The sequence below is a fragment of the Cimex lectularius genome, unplaced genomic scaffold (assembly GCF_000648675.2).
Source record: "Cimex lectularius strain Harlan isolate CLEC.00 unplaced genomic scaffold, Clec_2.1 scaffold17, whole genome shotgun sequence".
Classification (NCBI taxonomy): domain Eukaryota; kingdom Metazoa; phylum Arthropoda; class Insecta; order Hemiptera; family Cimicidae; genus Cimex; species Cimex lectularius.
The window spans coordinates 2,450,344-2,466,839 of record NW_019392640.1 but is presented as its reverse complement, the minus strand read 5'-3'; the positions used below and the strand labels follow the sequence as shown (position 1 = coordinate 2,466,839).

The 16,496-nt window shown below is 33.9% G+C and overlaps 2 protein-coding genes across 8 annotated transcripts; one reads left to right on the top strand and one right to left on the bottom strand.

Annotated features, from left to right (window-relative positions):
* Positions 1 to 40: 40 nt before the first annotated feature.
* On the bottom strand, positions 41 to 2,972 carry LOC106672202 (3-hydroxyacyl-CoA dehydrogenase type-2). Its single transcript, XM_014403424.2, has 2 exons — positions 2,716 to 2,972; positions 41 to 817 (listed from the first exon to the last, which is right to left on the bottom strand). The coding sequence occupies exons 1-2, from the start codon at positions 2,796 to 2,798 to the stop codon at positions 127 to 129; spliced, it is 774 nt and encodes a 257-aa protein (XP_014258910.1). The 5' UTR covers positions 2,799 to 2,972; the 3' UTR covers positions 41 to 126.
* Positions 2,973 to 3,318: 346 nt separating this feature from the next.
* LOC106672201 (interleukin enhancer-binding factor 3) lies at positions 3,319 to 16,462 on the top strand. 7 transcript variants are annotated; one of them, XR_001341213.2, is made up of 10 exons: positions 3,319 to 3,690; positions 8,061 to 8,164; positions 8,239 to 8,330; positions 8,524 to 8,734; positions 9,949 to 10,017; positions 10,201 to 10,266; positions 12,446 to 12,648; positions 12,708 to 12,812; positions 15,962 to 16,041; positions 16,117 to 16,460. XR_001341213.2 is itself a non-coding variant. In XM_014403421.2 (9 exons), the coding sequence occupies exons 2-9, from the start codon at positions 8,067 to 8,069 to the stop codon at positions 15,964 to 15,966; spliced, it is 849 nt and encodes a 282-aa protein (XP_014258907.1). In that variant the 5' UTR covers positions 3,319 to 3,690; positions 8,061 to 8,066; the 3' UTR covers positions 15,967 to 16,462. The 7 variants fall into 7 exon arrangements, 6 of the variants coding, with proteins under 6 accessions (XP_014258907.1, XP_024084602.1, XP_014258906.1 ...); XM_014403421.2 differs by having other exon boundaries at positions 15,962 to 16,462; XM_024228834.1 differs by lacking the exons at positions 15,962 to 16,041; positions 16,117 to 16,460 and adding an exon at positions 13,646 to 14,122 and having other exon boundaries at positions 12,503 to 12,648.
* Positions 16,463 to 16,496: the final 34 nt, after the last annotated feature.

Sequence of the window (16,496 nt, the reverse complement as noted above, 5' to 3'; positions counted from 1 at the left end):
CTACAATCAATCCACAGGTATTTTTAAAAAGATTCAAACATTTTTGTTTAAAAAATATATCTATTGTAGAATTATTAATCAATTATACATGTCATAATAAACTATCTGAGATTATCCAGTTAAAATTTAAGGTTGCATCCTCAAAGCTCCATCCAGGCGGATGACTTCACCGTTCAAAAGTGGGTTTTCAACGATCGACTGGACAAGCATTGCAAACTCGTCAGGGTGGCCTAGCCTCTGAGGATGGGGTATTGTAGTGGCGAGGAAGACACGTACTTTTTCTGGCAAAGATGAGAGAAGGGGTGTATCAAAGAGGCCAGGCGCGATTGTGCAGACCCTGATACCTTGAGAGGCCAAGTCCCTAGCGATAGGGAGGGTCATGCTGACTACAGCACCTTTGCTGGCTGAGTATGCCGCCTGCCCGATCTGTCCATCATATGCAGCAACGCTGGCCGTGTTGACAATGACACCCCTCGAACCGTTCTCGTCTGGCTCGTTCTTACCGATCAGACCCACAGACAGTCTTATAACATTGAACGTGCCCACTGAATTCACCATCAACACCTTAGTAAAGTCCTCAAGTTTGTGTGGTAGGCTTTTATTGAAATTGTATGTTTTAAAGGCAACACCGATTCCCGCACAGCTGACGGCGCAGTCAAGCCGACCGAACTTAGACTTAGCCAGTGCAACAGCATCCTCCACGTCCTTCTCGGAAGTAACATCCACGGGGGCAAATTCAACATTGGGTCCTGTCTCCTTTGCGACTGTAGCACCTTTTGAAGTTGGCAGATCGCACAAAACAACTCGGCCACCTTCCCTAATTGAAAATAAATAATAAGGTTTTAAATTTTTAAAATAAAAAAATAAATGTTATTCTTGTGGCGCCACCACCCTTATTAAAACATTGGCTATCATATTAACAATAAATTTCTTTGCCCAGATAATTATAATATTATATAAAGGTTTTTCATAAAATTTAGGTTGATAAAACTATAAAATGGTTTTACTATCAACGAGCAAATGTTTTTATCACACCCTTTTCAGAAAAAATGTTACAAAATTTAAAAACAAAAATATCTGTTTGATCTGTATGCACCTTGCCAGCTTCCCCCAGCAGAACCAAAACAATTAACGACAAAAACTGGGTGTTAGGTGAAATATGTGCTCTCTTGCAACTGAGCTTTTACCTTAACTATTTCAATTAATTATTCTTTTTATCTCAGGTCTTGGCTGAAATGAAAAAGTTAGTGTCACAAGCGGGTTTCGAACCCATGACTTTTGGCTCAATACGCTGCTGCTCTAACCACTTGAGCTATTGTGACAGCTAAGTATGTATGCCTTGCACCCTTCTGTTAATAGCAAACAACAATTAACTAGAATTATTATAATATTATGATTATAGAATTGTGAATTAGAACGATGAGAATTATTAATATAATTATATATTATGTAGAATATTTGCTCTTATTATATTAATTGTGGATTGCCAATTCATGTTGGTTTGGGTCTGTTTGTACCTTCTCAGCTTCCCCCAGCACTATCAAACAACAATTAACAAGAAAAATTGAGTATCAGGTAGAATGTGAGCTCTCCCTTGCATTGTAAAATTACTTATTGTTGACTGTACAAGTAATTTTGAATTTTTACTTGGTCGTGGTTTCCCATCTAAACGTAACTAAACATTTACCAAGTCTTGAGATGCTCGTCTTGGCATTCGTCAAATAGAGTGCCTAAGTACTCACATTTGGGGTTTGTACAACCACCCACTACTGTTGCCCCACCTTACTTTAAAAACCCCTTTCCAATTTAAGTGATTCTGAAGAGAAGGGTTCCAAATTGTTGGTTCAGCTGGGTGGAGAGAGTGAGGAACTCCAAGTCTGTTATATTAGGCCAATTCATTCCTAACCAACAGAAAAAACGGTATGTTGTTCTTTCATTAATACATCTATACTAGTTAGGAATGTATTATTGAAAAATAAATGTTAGTATATAAGTTTAGTACTGTTGATTAATGATTACAATTGATATACATACAGTACAGTCGATTCCCGAATATGTAAATGCTTTGAGTTTGGCTACTTCACGAATATTTGTGCACTTTCAACTGTGAGATATCTCTCATGAGGTCTGCGGGGTGTTGAACATGCTCCTTGGTTATCTCGGAACATTCGTTCTTAATTTTATTTTGGCTTGATAATACCCAGGGAGAGTGTACCAAACAAACTGATGATGGCGATAAGCCAAAACGCATCTGTCAGGCCAAAACAGCGAGGACGGGCAAACCAAAACTATAAGTAACGACCAAATCACAAGATTCTGAATATAATTTAGTAATGTGTGGTGATTAGTGACCGTTAATCGATAATTATTCAGAAATCGTGAGATGCGGTCATTTACCGGTCATCAATTTACCAGGGTGAAATGGTGTGATGTAGGTTTCAGAAAAACATTTTCTTTATCGTGCCAACGTTTCGATCTTTATTGAGATCATCTTCAGGGCTCAATAAAGATCGAAACGTGGCACGATAAAGAAAATGTTTTTCTGAAACCTACATCACACCAGACCGCATCTCACGATTTCTGAATAATAATTTAGTAACTTTTTTTTAATTATTAAAGCCTAAAATAAAACTAATACAACAGTGAGTTTTATTCAAAATTTTGATTTCTTGGAAACTATCAAACTTCATTGAATTTTTAAAAATCAGATCCCACCTGGAAATCCTTTCAACGCACGCCTTCCCCAAGCCCGATGCACCCCCGGTAACCAAAGCTACGATGTTTTTAAGAGACGGCATTTTTGCAAAGAAATTAAATAAAAATGGTTCAATATTAATAGGAATTATTGTAGATTATCTCGATTGACCTATTACGCATTAATTATAATCAAAGTCAACTGTTATCTGTTCCCGGTAACCTACTCGAACGGTACCCAATGAGTGATTTGTAATTGATGAACGAACTTGTTCCGAAAAAAAAAACTATGTTGACTTGTCTTTCTTTTTAATGATTTATCGTTTTTACGTGTTTTTTTTTTCAAAATTGCATGAAACACGTAAAAACACCTTGAAAACGTAAGAGGTTTTTTTTATTTCGTTAAAAAACAAGAACTACCTAGTTCGAACGAACTAGTTCTTTCAACGAACTCTCCTGAAAGGAATCTTTTTGACCTTTTCTAGCAACCGTGCTAGTTTGTGTATTTTAAATTACAGTTTTTAAATACATTTTCTTTATTTATGAGTCAATAAGTAAATTATTTAAATAAATGTGTTAATTTAAAAAAAGAGTAATTTTTTTATATTTGTCACTTGTTTTCTATCGATTTGTTTGGGTTTGGGTTAAAGTCTTACCAGTAATATTCAGGATTTGACAAGATGTCCAAGTACTTATGATTTTTCAATTATGATTACTTCGCAGCTAAGTGTTTGCTTTGATTTTATTAAAAGTATAAATTCTTGGACCTTTAACGTGGTGTTTCGATTTACATTGTTGACTCGAATCGATGATAGATCATAATGATCAGCGTGGAAGTGCGCAGTTGTGGAGGGGAGAAGAATCGCGCTCCCATCCTGCAACGGGGTCGGCACAGTCCATTTCCGTTCCGGCGTCTCCTCTCTCTTTGTCCGCCATTTTCGCCTTCTCCTGCCCGGTCGCCGATTGTCTTCGCCAAATCCGAGCCCGAGTTGACAAGTAAGTCCGAATTAACTTATCTTTAAGCAATGTAGTGCGGGCCTCGAGGCGACTTATTCGCCTCGGCGCGTTCGGCACGGTTCAAATAGCTTTATTTTACTATATCTGGCCACGCGGCGTCCTTTTCTGAACAGCGGTGACGTTTTCCTCCGACAAACGTTTCTATTCATTTTTTCCTCCTTTTTTTTTATGGATTCTCTCCCTCGATAAATACGTTTATCACTTTTATCCTCTAATTATAAATCAAGTCTTGTTTTATTTAATCCTTAATATTTCATTGTCGCCTAATTTTCTAGCCCCCTCTCCTCTCATTTTTATATACGGTTCAATATATCCCTGTAAACTTAAATTGCCTTTAAATTTGTTTATTACTTTATCATTATAAAAATAGCGTTAAATTTCAAAATAGAAAGAAAAAAAGTTCATTTTTGCTTATTTTTTCACCTTGTCCGAGTTGCGTGCACGTGCACGCATGGCCGCCTTTGGCGTCACTCACTCGAAACTCGATTTACCGTTAAACATAAACTATAAATAGTCAATACATTTTGGTGGGAAATATTGAAATTCAATAGGTTTTTACCTAAACCTAGGTCCAAATTTTCTCTCGTTTAAATTTTTCACCTTGTAATTAAATTGGCGTGAGGTTTGGATAATGAGCCGGCCTGTTTTACCTCTTATCAGGCCTGCGTCTTACTGCCTCAGTATTATTTTTAAAATTTATATTATTAATTAAAAATTTCATTTAGGTTTTATAATTAGTTTTACGTTTTAAATTCATCAGCACGCTCTGTTTTTCGAAATTATATTGTTTTTAACGTTTCTACGTTTTTTAGCCTTTTAATTTTTAAAATTTAAATTTTCTATTTGATTGAAAAAAATATTTTGTTCATGGTTGTTTATTTAAAATTTTTCAAAATGATTTTAAATTTATCTCAATTTATTTCAAATTTATCTGAATTTGCAGTATTTCTCCATCCTCATGTTGCAAAAAGTGCGTAATTTTTTCCCCTTTTTAACTAAACAATTTAGGAAAATAAAATAACCTTGCAGAAATAAAAAGTAGATTGAAATGCGCAGGGAAAATGTTAAAGCAAAGATAACAAACTCCAGTTTAATTTTCGTTACTATTATTGGGTTGTCCGGAAAATAATGCAGGATTTTGGTATTAAACAAAAAAAAAGAAACTAGTTACTTTAAAGCAATGTTCTTTAATCAAATTTCTCCCAACGTGTTGGTAACTTATTAATTCCGTCTGAGTAGAATTCAGAATTTTTAGAATTGATAAAGTCAATAAATGCATTTTCCAGTTCCGTTTGATTTTTGAATATTATGTGTTGTAAGTAGTGGTCCAGGTGTCTAAAAAAATGGTAGTCAGTAGGCGAGAGGTCCGGAGAGTAGGGTGGGTGAGGCAAAGTTTCATAGCCAAGCTCCAATAATTTTTGTGACGTTACACGTGACACATGTGGTCGAGCGTTGTCATGCAACAAAATGGGCCCTTTCCGATTGACCAAAGAGGGCTTCATTACTGCCAATTTCTGATGCATGGTATTAATTTGGTTACAGTATGATTCAGCATTGATGGTTTCGCCAGGATTTAAGAAGCTGTAGTGTATTAAACCAAATGAAGCCCACCATACCGTAACCATTACCTTTTTTTGATGAGTTGGGGGCTTTGGAAAATGTATTGGAGCTTCTCCTTTGTCGAGCCACTGTCCAGAACGTCTAGTGTTATCGTAGAGAATCCACTTTTCGTCACATGTAACAATTCTGGCCAGAAATGGGTCATTTTTGTTTCGACAAAGAAGTGATGCACAAACATCAAAGCGCTGATTTTTTTGGCGATCGTTTAATGAGTGTGGAACCCAATTTTCGAGTTTTTTCACTTTTCCAATCGCCTTGAGGTGGTCAGCGACGGTCGTTTTACTGACTTTGAGTTGCTCTGCAAGTTCTCGAACAGTTGTTTTGGGGTTTTCTTCCACCACTGATCGCAGAACATCATCATTAAGAGAGGAAGGCCTTCCACGACCTTCTTCATCTTCAAGGCTGAAATCTCCCTCCCGAAATTTTTTAAACCACCTTTGCACAGTGCACTCATTAACACAACCCTCGCCCCAGACTTGGTTAATGTTTCTAGCCGTTTGGGCTCCGCTTCGGCCGAGTTTAAACTCGTAAAAGAAAATCGTACGAAATTCTCGCTTTGACATTATAAGGATGACTGAATTATTTCCAAGTAGCGGAATGCTACAGAGGTAAACAAACAATATCATTTGGAAGAGGATTAATAAGTGTTGACATTCATACAAATGAGTAATCCTGTAAACGTAAACAGAATATTTTATATAGATTTTTTTTAATGAAAACTTAAAATCCTGCATTATTTTCTGGACAACCCGATAATTAAGAGTGCAATAATAATAATAATGTGTAGAGATTAGTGACCGTTAATCTATAGTTATTCAGATATCTCCTGAAGATGATCTCAATAAAAGATCGAAACGTTGGCACGATAAAGAAAATGTTTTTCTGAAACCTACATCACTCCCGACCGCATCTCACGATATCTGAATAATAATAATAATAAAAAAACAGCTACAACATGGTAATCGGTACATATGTTCTTGTCCCTCTCTAAATGATGTGAAGACAGATACATAACTAGAGAGGTGTTAGTACGTTTACTTACTGGGGGGGGGGAAGACAAAAACCAACAAAATGTTCAAAGCAAAGATAACAAACTCCATTTTACTGCATAAAGGAATCTAGTCCCACCAGGCATTGTACAAGGTGATTCAAGCCTCATAAACAAACGCAGAATGGCAGATGTAAAATACGTCATGAAGACTAAGTACATTACACATTAATTGAGAGTGCAATCATAAAAAAAACCCAGTAACAACATGCTAAGCAGCACAGATGTTCTTATCCCTCTCTAAATGATGCAATGACAAATACAAAACTAAAGCGATGTTCATATACTTACTGACAGGGGACAAAAAACAATGCAAAATGTTCAAAGGAAAGATAACCAACTCCAATTTAACCCATAAAAAAATCAGCGCCAACCCATTGTTGAGTTAAATCACCTGAACAAACACAAAATGGTAGACATAAAATATGACAAAGACTAATAACATAACCATTAATTGAAATGAACTAAAAAAAAACAACAAAAAACTACGGCAATAGTAAGTGGCACTGATGAATAAACCAGACGGCATCTCACAATTTCCGCATAATCATCGACTAACGGTCTCTAATCACCACACTGATGAATAAAGTAATGAAGAAACAATACAAGTCATGCCCAACTCTTAAAAATGGGTTTCTACTGTGCGAAACACCCGTGCAACTGTATGGAGACCTAGGCGGTACTGCAAAACTATTGGCATTAGGATGTTTTGGGATGAGCCGACCGATCTGGTTTTTTTAGTGTGCATCAAAATGTTTTCATGTCGTTTGTTTCTCTCCGTGTAAACGCACTTGTCTCAAGGGTGAGAACTAGGAGGGATGCATTTGACTTATCCGAATGTATAACAGCTACTGATCATTATGGGTTGCTAAAGATAAAAACTCATAATAAAAAACATAAAATAAATCACAACTCAACTTGGTTTGTTTTTCTTTTTTTAAAATGTAAAGTATCGCCATGATAGCAAATGCTGATGCAGCGGTTTGTGCAGATATGAACGGCATGTGTTTCTTGTGCAATGTTTGTTCACCTTGTTTCGCGATGTTGCGAAATGTTTCGCCTCTTGGTTAACAACATCACCTAATTATTCACGAGTAATTCTCACGATTTGATGCAAGTGATTTTTCCGCGCTGTGGTTTCCCAGCTTAACTCAGGCAGTGAGCTCAAAAGTCAAAAAGAACTGACCCCAAACGACACTTGCTAACTCTAGCAAACGGTATACTAGTATGAATTGATGCAAAATTAGTGAACGAATCACTTGCTACAAATTCAAATTACAAATGACTGTATTACAATCTAATAAACTCCACACTAAAGATATGTAACTTAAGACAACCAGCTCATGGGTTCTTACATGTTCTAAAAAATATTAGTTTTTTCCATGATAGTATAAATTTCATGTGGGGAGAATATTTCAATTATTCAAATCTTTACAAACAATAACAGCTTTGCCGCAGCATTAGTACAATACTGAATGTCTGCTTTCCCTTGCTGTTTACAGTAATATTTTCCAAATTGTAAATAAAATGAGTACCTCTTTGGGAAATAACAATAACAATTATTAAACTATTCAGTTTGCTACACCAATGTAAAGCAGAGGGAATTATAATTCAAATTATGATGCCTCTGCTATAAGCTTGCTGTGTGTCTATAGTGTTACTAATAATATTGTATTGTTAGGTAAAAATGGAAAGACGGGGTGGATTCAGAGGCGGTCGTGGAGGACCTATGAGAGGTGGCACACGTGGTCGGGGTGGCTTTACTAGTGACCAACCCCGAGGAAGGTAAAAAAAAATTACGAGTGAAATTATCTAATTTTCTTGTAAATAAATGATATATGATTTTTAAAATTTTCTAGGGGGCGTGGAGGAACAGGCCCAGGCATGGGAGGAGGCCGTGGAACATTCGTAAAACGCGAAGGCATGGAAGGAACCCGGGGTGGATTCCGAGGCAAGTTTCAACAGTTCAAATTAACTGACTTACAAATTTTGCAATGATGATATTTAGGTTCCCTCTTCATAGAAGAGCCATGCTGACAATAACCTTCCGTTACCCAAAAATATTTCTCTGAGCTCACACCACTTAATAGTGTTTCGCTAATCTAATCGGGCGATTATTTTCAACACTTTTTAATTGTTTCAAGGCGGGAGAGGTGGCCCTGAAGGCAGGGGACGAGGCGGCTTCATGAGGGGCAACACCCGAGGGAACGGTGGCCCTCCACGCGGCGTACCGAGGAGCCGAGGAGGCCCTCCGATGCCAGGCAAAAGACTGCTCGGCCCCCCAAATCCCGTTTCTAACAAAAGGAGTAGATTTGACGGGCAATCTGAATACGCAAAATCCAACGGATATTCAGCGTAAGTAATAGTAATTGAGATTGTATTACTAATTTTTTGTTGGTGAAATTAAAAAATATTTAATCATTATTTTAGGGAGGCTAACCAACGCTAGGTTTCTTTCTCCTAGTCCTTTCATTCTTCCTTTATTATCTTGTGAATTAATGGTCACAGCTTTCTTATGAACATTTTAATACAAGTTTTAATGCAAACAGTTATTTTAGAAGCTGTTCAATATTAATAAACTGTTTGAAAATGCTTTTCAAAAATATCCTGAATTGATCTTTGATGTTCCTTTTTATCAAAAATGGGTTAACTTTTATTTTATTGTACTTATTTATTATTTTAATTTTGGTGTACTAATTTTTTGCAGTGACTAAAATTTCATAAAAATCTGCCCCTACTTCTTATCGCCAATCAAAACTTTTTTTCCCCAGGGCCTGAATTTTTTTTCCAAAAAAGTGCTTGACAAAACACTTAGATTTTTGTCCTTGTTTATGATTAGAGATCATGAGATGCGGGTCTGGTGTGATCTGGGTTTAGAAAACATTTTCTTTATCGTGCCAGTGTTTTGATCTTTATTGATCATCTTCAGGGCTCAAAGTGTTTGTTTTCTAGGAAGATCAGTCATTACTGTGTCTCGTGTTGAGAGTCCCTCGTCACACTTTGACTGAAATCTTACGATCTCCAAATAATCATTAATTCACAGTCATTAAATACCAGTCCTTGTTCATGTCGAATTTATGATTTTTTTAGAGCATGAACTGCCAACATTGAGACATTTCCGCTGGATTGCAGGTGTCCGTGTTATATTGGGATTTGTAGACCTAATTTTTAAATTATGCACTTTGGTTGCTCAAATTGCAAATCCTTTACACCAAACAAAGCACACAAAATAATAGTTCCATTAAAAAAAAAAAATAAAAAAATAATAATTGGCTAAAAATTCTTTTTGAGCACTTCCGGTGTTCAAAAAAAAAAGTTTACTAATCTAATTAAAATAATAATACTTAATAGTAATAATACTAATCTAATTACAAAAAATTTGTTTATTTGTGATATTGCATGAATGGCAAAAATATGTGATTTTTTAAAATGTTCGTTTTATAATGGTAAATCAAAATTTAATTTTAAAATCAAAAACATCCTTTTTATATCCAACAATTTTTTTCTATGTAAAAAATTATTCTTGTGGAAGTAATTTTTATTTTAAATCTGCATTTTACTTTTTGCAGACCATACCCCTCTTACGACAACCATCCTCCGCAACCATCATACGGGTCTCAGCCAGGTCCCGGTTATGGGTGAGTGTGATTTAAAAAAATTAAAAACTAACTGTTGGTGGATGTTACGGAATATTTGTTGTATAAATTTGCTTTTTTACTTACCCTCTTTTTCTTTTTTTTTTTCTCTTTTTTTGGCTATTCAGAGGTGGAGTTTGTTGACAGGCTAACTTGAATAATTAAAGGGAAATTTTATCATTTCAGTTCTTATTCCTCTTACGATACCCATCCCACAGCCCCAGTTTATTCTACCCAGACACCTGGATATGGGTAAGTCCATAATTTATGCTTTGTGAAGGTTAGCCTGTTAACACTTGGGCAGACTTAGTGTAACCATTGATCAAGCTAGAGGAAACGGACTGTTTAAAGTTGCACTTTTTCCTGTCATGTTCCTGGCTTGAATTTTTGATTTGACTGTATATACATAATAAACGAATAAACACTTCTGTAGTATTTGTAGTTTAACTCCTTCAGTCCTGAGTTTGGTGTAGCAAAAAATTTTTTCTGGACTTTTATTAATGTAAATAATTGGATGATAACATGATTTTTTCATAATTTGTCATCCAATATCAAAGAAGTTACAGGTAATATACAGTATACTGTACACTGGGATTGAGCGTAATGAAATTGTAATATCTTGACAAATGAACTGTTGTAAGTAAGAAAACGTTTATTTCAGCATAATGATGAAATTTAAAATAAATACGCGAAAAATAAAAGTTATTGCTGGTTGAAATCATAAAAAGTTTCTGGATGCATTTATACATAAGTGCACATTACTTAGTGCACAGAATGCGCGTACTTTACCTGCATGAGTCAGTTTTGCATTTAATGGGCTAGTTGAATCGTAACGTGTGTCTTGGAATGGCCTTGTATCGGTGTTCAGTCGTTTTTTCACCAGAGAAACTTTTTCTCATTCATGTGATGGGCCCCTTTTCTCCCGCTGCCATTATCTTGATCTCTAGTATCTAAATAAAGAAGAAAGGTGCTTACAAGTATTCCCTCCCAAATTTCAGAAACTAGCTAAATTTGTGATGTACGGTATGCTGTACACCAGGACTGAAGGGTAAGTGAAGCTTGGTATAGGATCAGGTATACGACTTGGGATTATTGTTTGTGACGCGGTGGTCATTATCTACTGTCAGTCGATTCAGAAGCGTTGACTTGTAAAGATGTTTTTAATAAATTGTGTATTTGAACTGTATTCTTGGCTACCTTGAGTAATAACTACTTCTTCAAAAAATCCATGATAAAAACTGATTAACAGAGAATTTTTGTCTTTATATTACGTTTTTTGTTTTTCATTTTTGTAATTTTTTTTACTGTTGTAGAACAACAGCCCATTTTGTATGTTACCTTGAGTATTTTTTAAAAGTTGAATTTGTACTATATCCTACATAACATTTTCATTGATGAACAAATTTTGAAAAGAGTACATACCTTTTGTATTTTATAACCCAATAGATTAGTTTTCCCGATTTGGCGGCTTAATTAAAAAATATAGTTGTAGTAATAGACTAAATTTTCTCATTTATGCTTAGTAAATAATGTTTTTATAGCAAATATTGCTTGCTGATATTAAAATTGAAATTTGACAGTTGTGAAGGGTTGACTAAATGTGTATGTTTGTGTTTTGTGTATTATGTATTCAAATTTACTTGATATAGCCCAAGTACTCCGCTGTATACGGAGTATGGTGAATTTTATTATTTTGCCTGCTGGTCTTGCATTAATTGAAATGATCCCTAACCATTCAGGACGATGTACGTGATATCGCGCTCGTGCTTTCTATAGTGAGGTACTGAAAATGTGCCATCAAGCTCATCCCTGTCAGGCACTGCTAGTATATCACGCTCTAGTCTCTTCACTTTTGAACTGACGTTCAAAGAAACTTGTTTAAAATGGAAACAGCATTGTTTTCTAAATTTCCCACTCAGTAGCGCTGAAAAGAATAACTAGTTATTTTAATAACAGCACACTGCTTCTATGAACCTCAATCTAAAATTGTAGAGAGAGTAGAGCAAGGTATAATGCTGTAAAGTACCTGTGGGTGGGTGCATGGGTAATCGTACCTTACTTGGAGAATGAAGAGCGTGGTATACTCACAGTTATAAATTACATTACTTAGTTGCTTTAATTAATTTTGGCATCAGGTAACCCTGACAATTTATCCATTATTTACTTATAAAAATTTGGAATGTTTGAGGAAATTTAAGTAAAAACTAAGGATAAGCTTAAGTTATAATTAAAAAATTACTCATTGCAATAAGTACATCACACATAACAAATATCTAATTTAAATGTTGTCACGAAAAATATTTAAATTAGATATTGAAATATCTTTTTTCTATTTATTAGTAAAAAAAATTGTCACTGTTCAAGTGATATATGTTAGGATGTTAGATTTTTTTAAAGTTACTAGAGTAAGCATGTAAACAAATTGCCTCAGTGAATCTTATGCTGATGGCTATGGTGGACGTGGTTATGGTGACAGCGATGGTTACAGCCAGCCCGGAGGGAACTATTACGGCGGTAGCAGCGGCCAACCCGGTGGCGATTACAACTACACACCAGCTCCTGACATGAGATACCCATCGCAACCACCTGCATATCAGGATCAGTATGCTAAACCTCCACGCCCCTATGAACAATGTGAGTCTGAAATAAATTTTATTTTGAATTTGAATAACGATCATGTTCCGTTTTTACAGCTTACAGCACCAGTGGCGGTGGCGGAAGCTACACTTATAACAACACTTATCAGCCTGCTGGTGGCTACGGCGAGAGGCCTTATCCTTCGTCAAGTGGTGGTTATGGTAAGCAATCTTAATATTTTTTTTTTTTTTTTTTTTTTTTTTTTTAAGGGGGGAGTTAATTTCTAACTCTGTCATAATGAACTGTATTAAATAGTCAAAATAGTTTTGAACAATTACAATTAATGCATTCTACAAGATTTCATCTTTTACAGAATGATAGCAATAATTTTTAAGGTTAACAATGCGTACTGGTTTTTTGTTCCCATGAATAATTATTTTGATCAATATATAAAATGATGAAATTTATAAAACATCTACAGATCAAAAAAATAAAAAATGTCAATCAATGTATTTCAATGAGAAATAAAATAAATAGGAAAATCGCTATCTCATCACAAATGTGGTTTTTCACATTTTGCATAAATTAAAAAAATTGGCTAGATGCAGTGAGCTATGACTTAACAAATCTTACCACAATACCTGCTAAACAATGAAAACTGTTCGCTATCAGTTAAAAATGAATAAAGAAAAAAATCAGAAAAAAGTACCTATCCAATTTAATTACTTTATAGGTAAATTTATTTTTATGTGGGTAGTTCCACTTTTGAGTGTTGCAGATTAGAACTCTGGCCATAAATAATTTATAGGCAAAGTGCTTATTTTGGCCGTATTTAAAGACTATTTGACAGTAAAATAATTCTATTATTTATTTAACAAATTATATTGGCATTTGAGTCAACTGAACGTTAGAATGGAAGGAGAAATGCCTCAATAATTAGTTCTTCCTTGCTTTCTTTCAAGGGGAAACCCTCTTTTATTTCTAAACTTGTATAAATTTCAGGCAGTTGCTCTCAAACCTACAAAATAGATAATTTGAATTAACCATCTTACAGGTGCCCCTTCAGCCGGTTATGGACATAGCAGGGAATATTCAAACCAACCACGTTCAAGATATTAATTTAAACACTACAAAAATTTCAATATTAAAAAGTTTAAGCTAGGTATATAAATAACAAAAGGACAAAAAAATGTAGAATTTAGGCTCTTGGGTTTTTAGAGAAAAAAAGAAAAAAAAACAAAAAAAACAACAACAGTATTTGTATAATAGTTTTTATGTGCTTAGAAGTCTTTATTTATTTCTAATGAGTAATAATAATTTAAGAAAGAAAATTTATACCCCACTTTGTAAATTTTTTTTTATTAACGAAAAAAAGATTCGGAAATTTTTGAAAAGGCGTGGCTATTCTTGGCTTATGTATTTTAAAATTGGAATGGCCTGAATTCCAGATTTGTACAATATCTTATTACATTGAAATGTAATGCAACTTTTTTTTTTAAGATTTGAGAAATAAATGGCATTTTATTACATACCTTTGAAGTTTTCTCCTGTCTTGCTCCAGTCTGAGCATGTATATGATTGCTATCTCAGAAAAACCGTTTATTTAGTCTTTATTGGAGGTTGGGTAATTTCAAGTGTGAAGACCCCAAAAAATATTTTTATACAAAAAAAATTATTAGATGGCAAAAAAAACAGTTATAGTCAGAAATGATAAAATGATATATAAAATTGATAGTTTTGTTTGTTTGAACTTAATGTTCATCAAGGTGAACACAGATAATTAGGTAGAGTATGTTTGGCCAGTTTTCTTACTTTACAATGGGGTTTTAATCACAAGAAATCACAACAAAACTTGGAAATGATCTAAAGGAATGTCCTATAAAAGGAAAAAAATACCTACAGAGAATATAAATTATATAAATATGTATAAGAAGGAGCGATTGAGCCAAAACTAAAATGGCTGAGAACTTATCATTTAATTTAATGAAATCGATTCAGCAAATTGTAACGTTTCTACTGGTGTAATTTTAAGAAAAGTGTGATGACACAAAGAAGAACCTAATTTCTTTAAACAGCATACATAATATTTAATTATAAGTATTTTATAACAATCGAAAAAGTAAATAAAGGAAGGAGTACACAATATTTACATGGTAGGTATAATTTTATGTTTAACTTTATTGGTTGGATTATCAAAACAAATTAAATTTGCGAAATGAATTTTTCTGTTTTAAAAAGATTTAATCTGAAATTACAATTGATATCTGATATATTTACATTATTATAAACATTGTAACATATTAGTGTATTCTTAAACCCTGGCATGTTTTTATTAGTTCAGTTGCAAGGACCTTTAATTATTCAGACAAATTGTAAATAGATTGGAAATGAAATTCTGAGAAATTGTGAAAGGATTTATTATTTTTTTTTTTATCATGGATAGGTGAATAAGTTCATATTACAGCGATCAAAATTCAATATCTTGGGTTAATTAAAAACTAAAAATAATCCCCTTGGAAAAGCTGTAAGTTTTATTTAGAAGCATTAGATTTCTTTTAAAATGAATTGAAGGGGTTTGGAACTATTTTTAAGGACAAAATGTCAATAAATAAATATATATATATATATTAAAAAAAATCTTAATGGATAACAAGTCTGCATAAAAAAATCTCCATCAAAAAGAGAATATCTGACTTAACATTCACAAGAGAGAAAAAAGCTCAATAAATGATTAAGTAATTATTGAAGAAATAAGTTAATTCCTCAGTTCTCAGTATTTCTAAATTTTAGGATAATAATTTTAAAAAATGTATATAAGCCATAACTGAAAATAATTATAATTCCATACTTTTTACTTATAAATATATGTGCTTTTAAAAAGAAGAAGAAAAAAAAAGAGTTGTGGTGAGATAGTAATTTATAATTGAATTGTGAAAATTTTGTTAACGAGGGGGGTGAGAAACTCACATGTTGAGATTTGACAATCTCGTTGACAGTTGATTTTTATTTATTTTTTAATTTGAACAAGAAAATATAAAAACCAAAAAGTCTACAAAAGTTATCACATAATATTAATTAACAGAAGGTAAGCCAAATTCCTTAACTTTTCAAATATATATACATTAATAAAAGAGAAACCTAATGAGTGTGAGAAACCTTTAAGTGCAAATTAAACTAACTATTGAGTAAGGAAATTGTCTGTGAAATATAGGCTGTATACTTAAATAGAAAAAAAACAAACAAAAATGATTGCAAAAGCCTAGCCAAACACATAAATGTAAGAAGCAAAGACAACAAGCGATACATCAAATTAAAAAAAAAATTCCTTCCCCATGATCTTTTAAAAAATGTTTTTCCAATGGTTTTGCAGGATGATGAAAAGAAATCTTGGGATTTGTCTGTTGAGCGCAAAAGCTTTTTGATATTCGCTGAGGCCTAACGACACGAACTGTAAGTTGCGCTTATGTACTTATTGTGAGTGAAGGAATTATTTCTTCTGAAGGCGAGCTTTTTCTTGTCTCAAAGCCGAGCGATGGTTTTGTTTGTGACGAGACAACCTCATGGATCTCCTTCCTGCCATGCGTGTGCATATGATGATGGAACGATTGATTTCTCATTACTTACAACAGAGAAATTGTTCATCAAAGGCTCATCATGTCTATTAAGTTAAATTTCTCAATTATAAAATGTACAAATTTGTTAAAAGATGTCCAAACAAGGTTTTTTAATTTATTGACAAAATCGACCAATAATTGTAATGATGTAATGAACACCTACATCATTCACTATGTCATTAAAAGGTTTTTTAATGTTTATAATACCAGCAATAAAAAGACGTCAGGGGGTGGCCACAACGGTTTAGGCGTTGACACGGCGCTCATCAATGTAAGGTAAAGGTCCCGGTT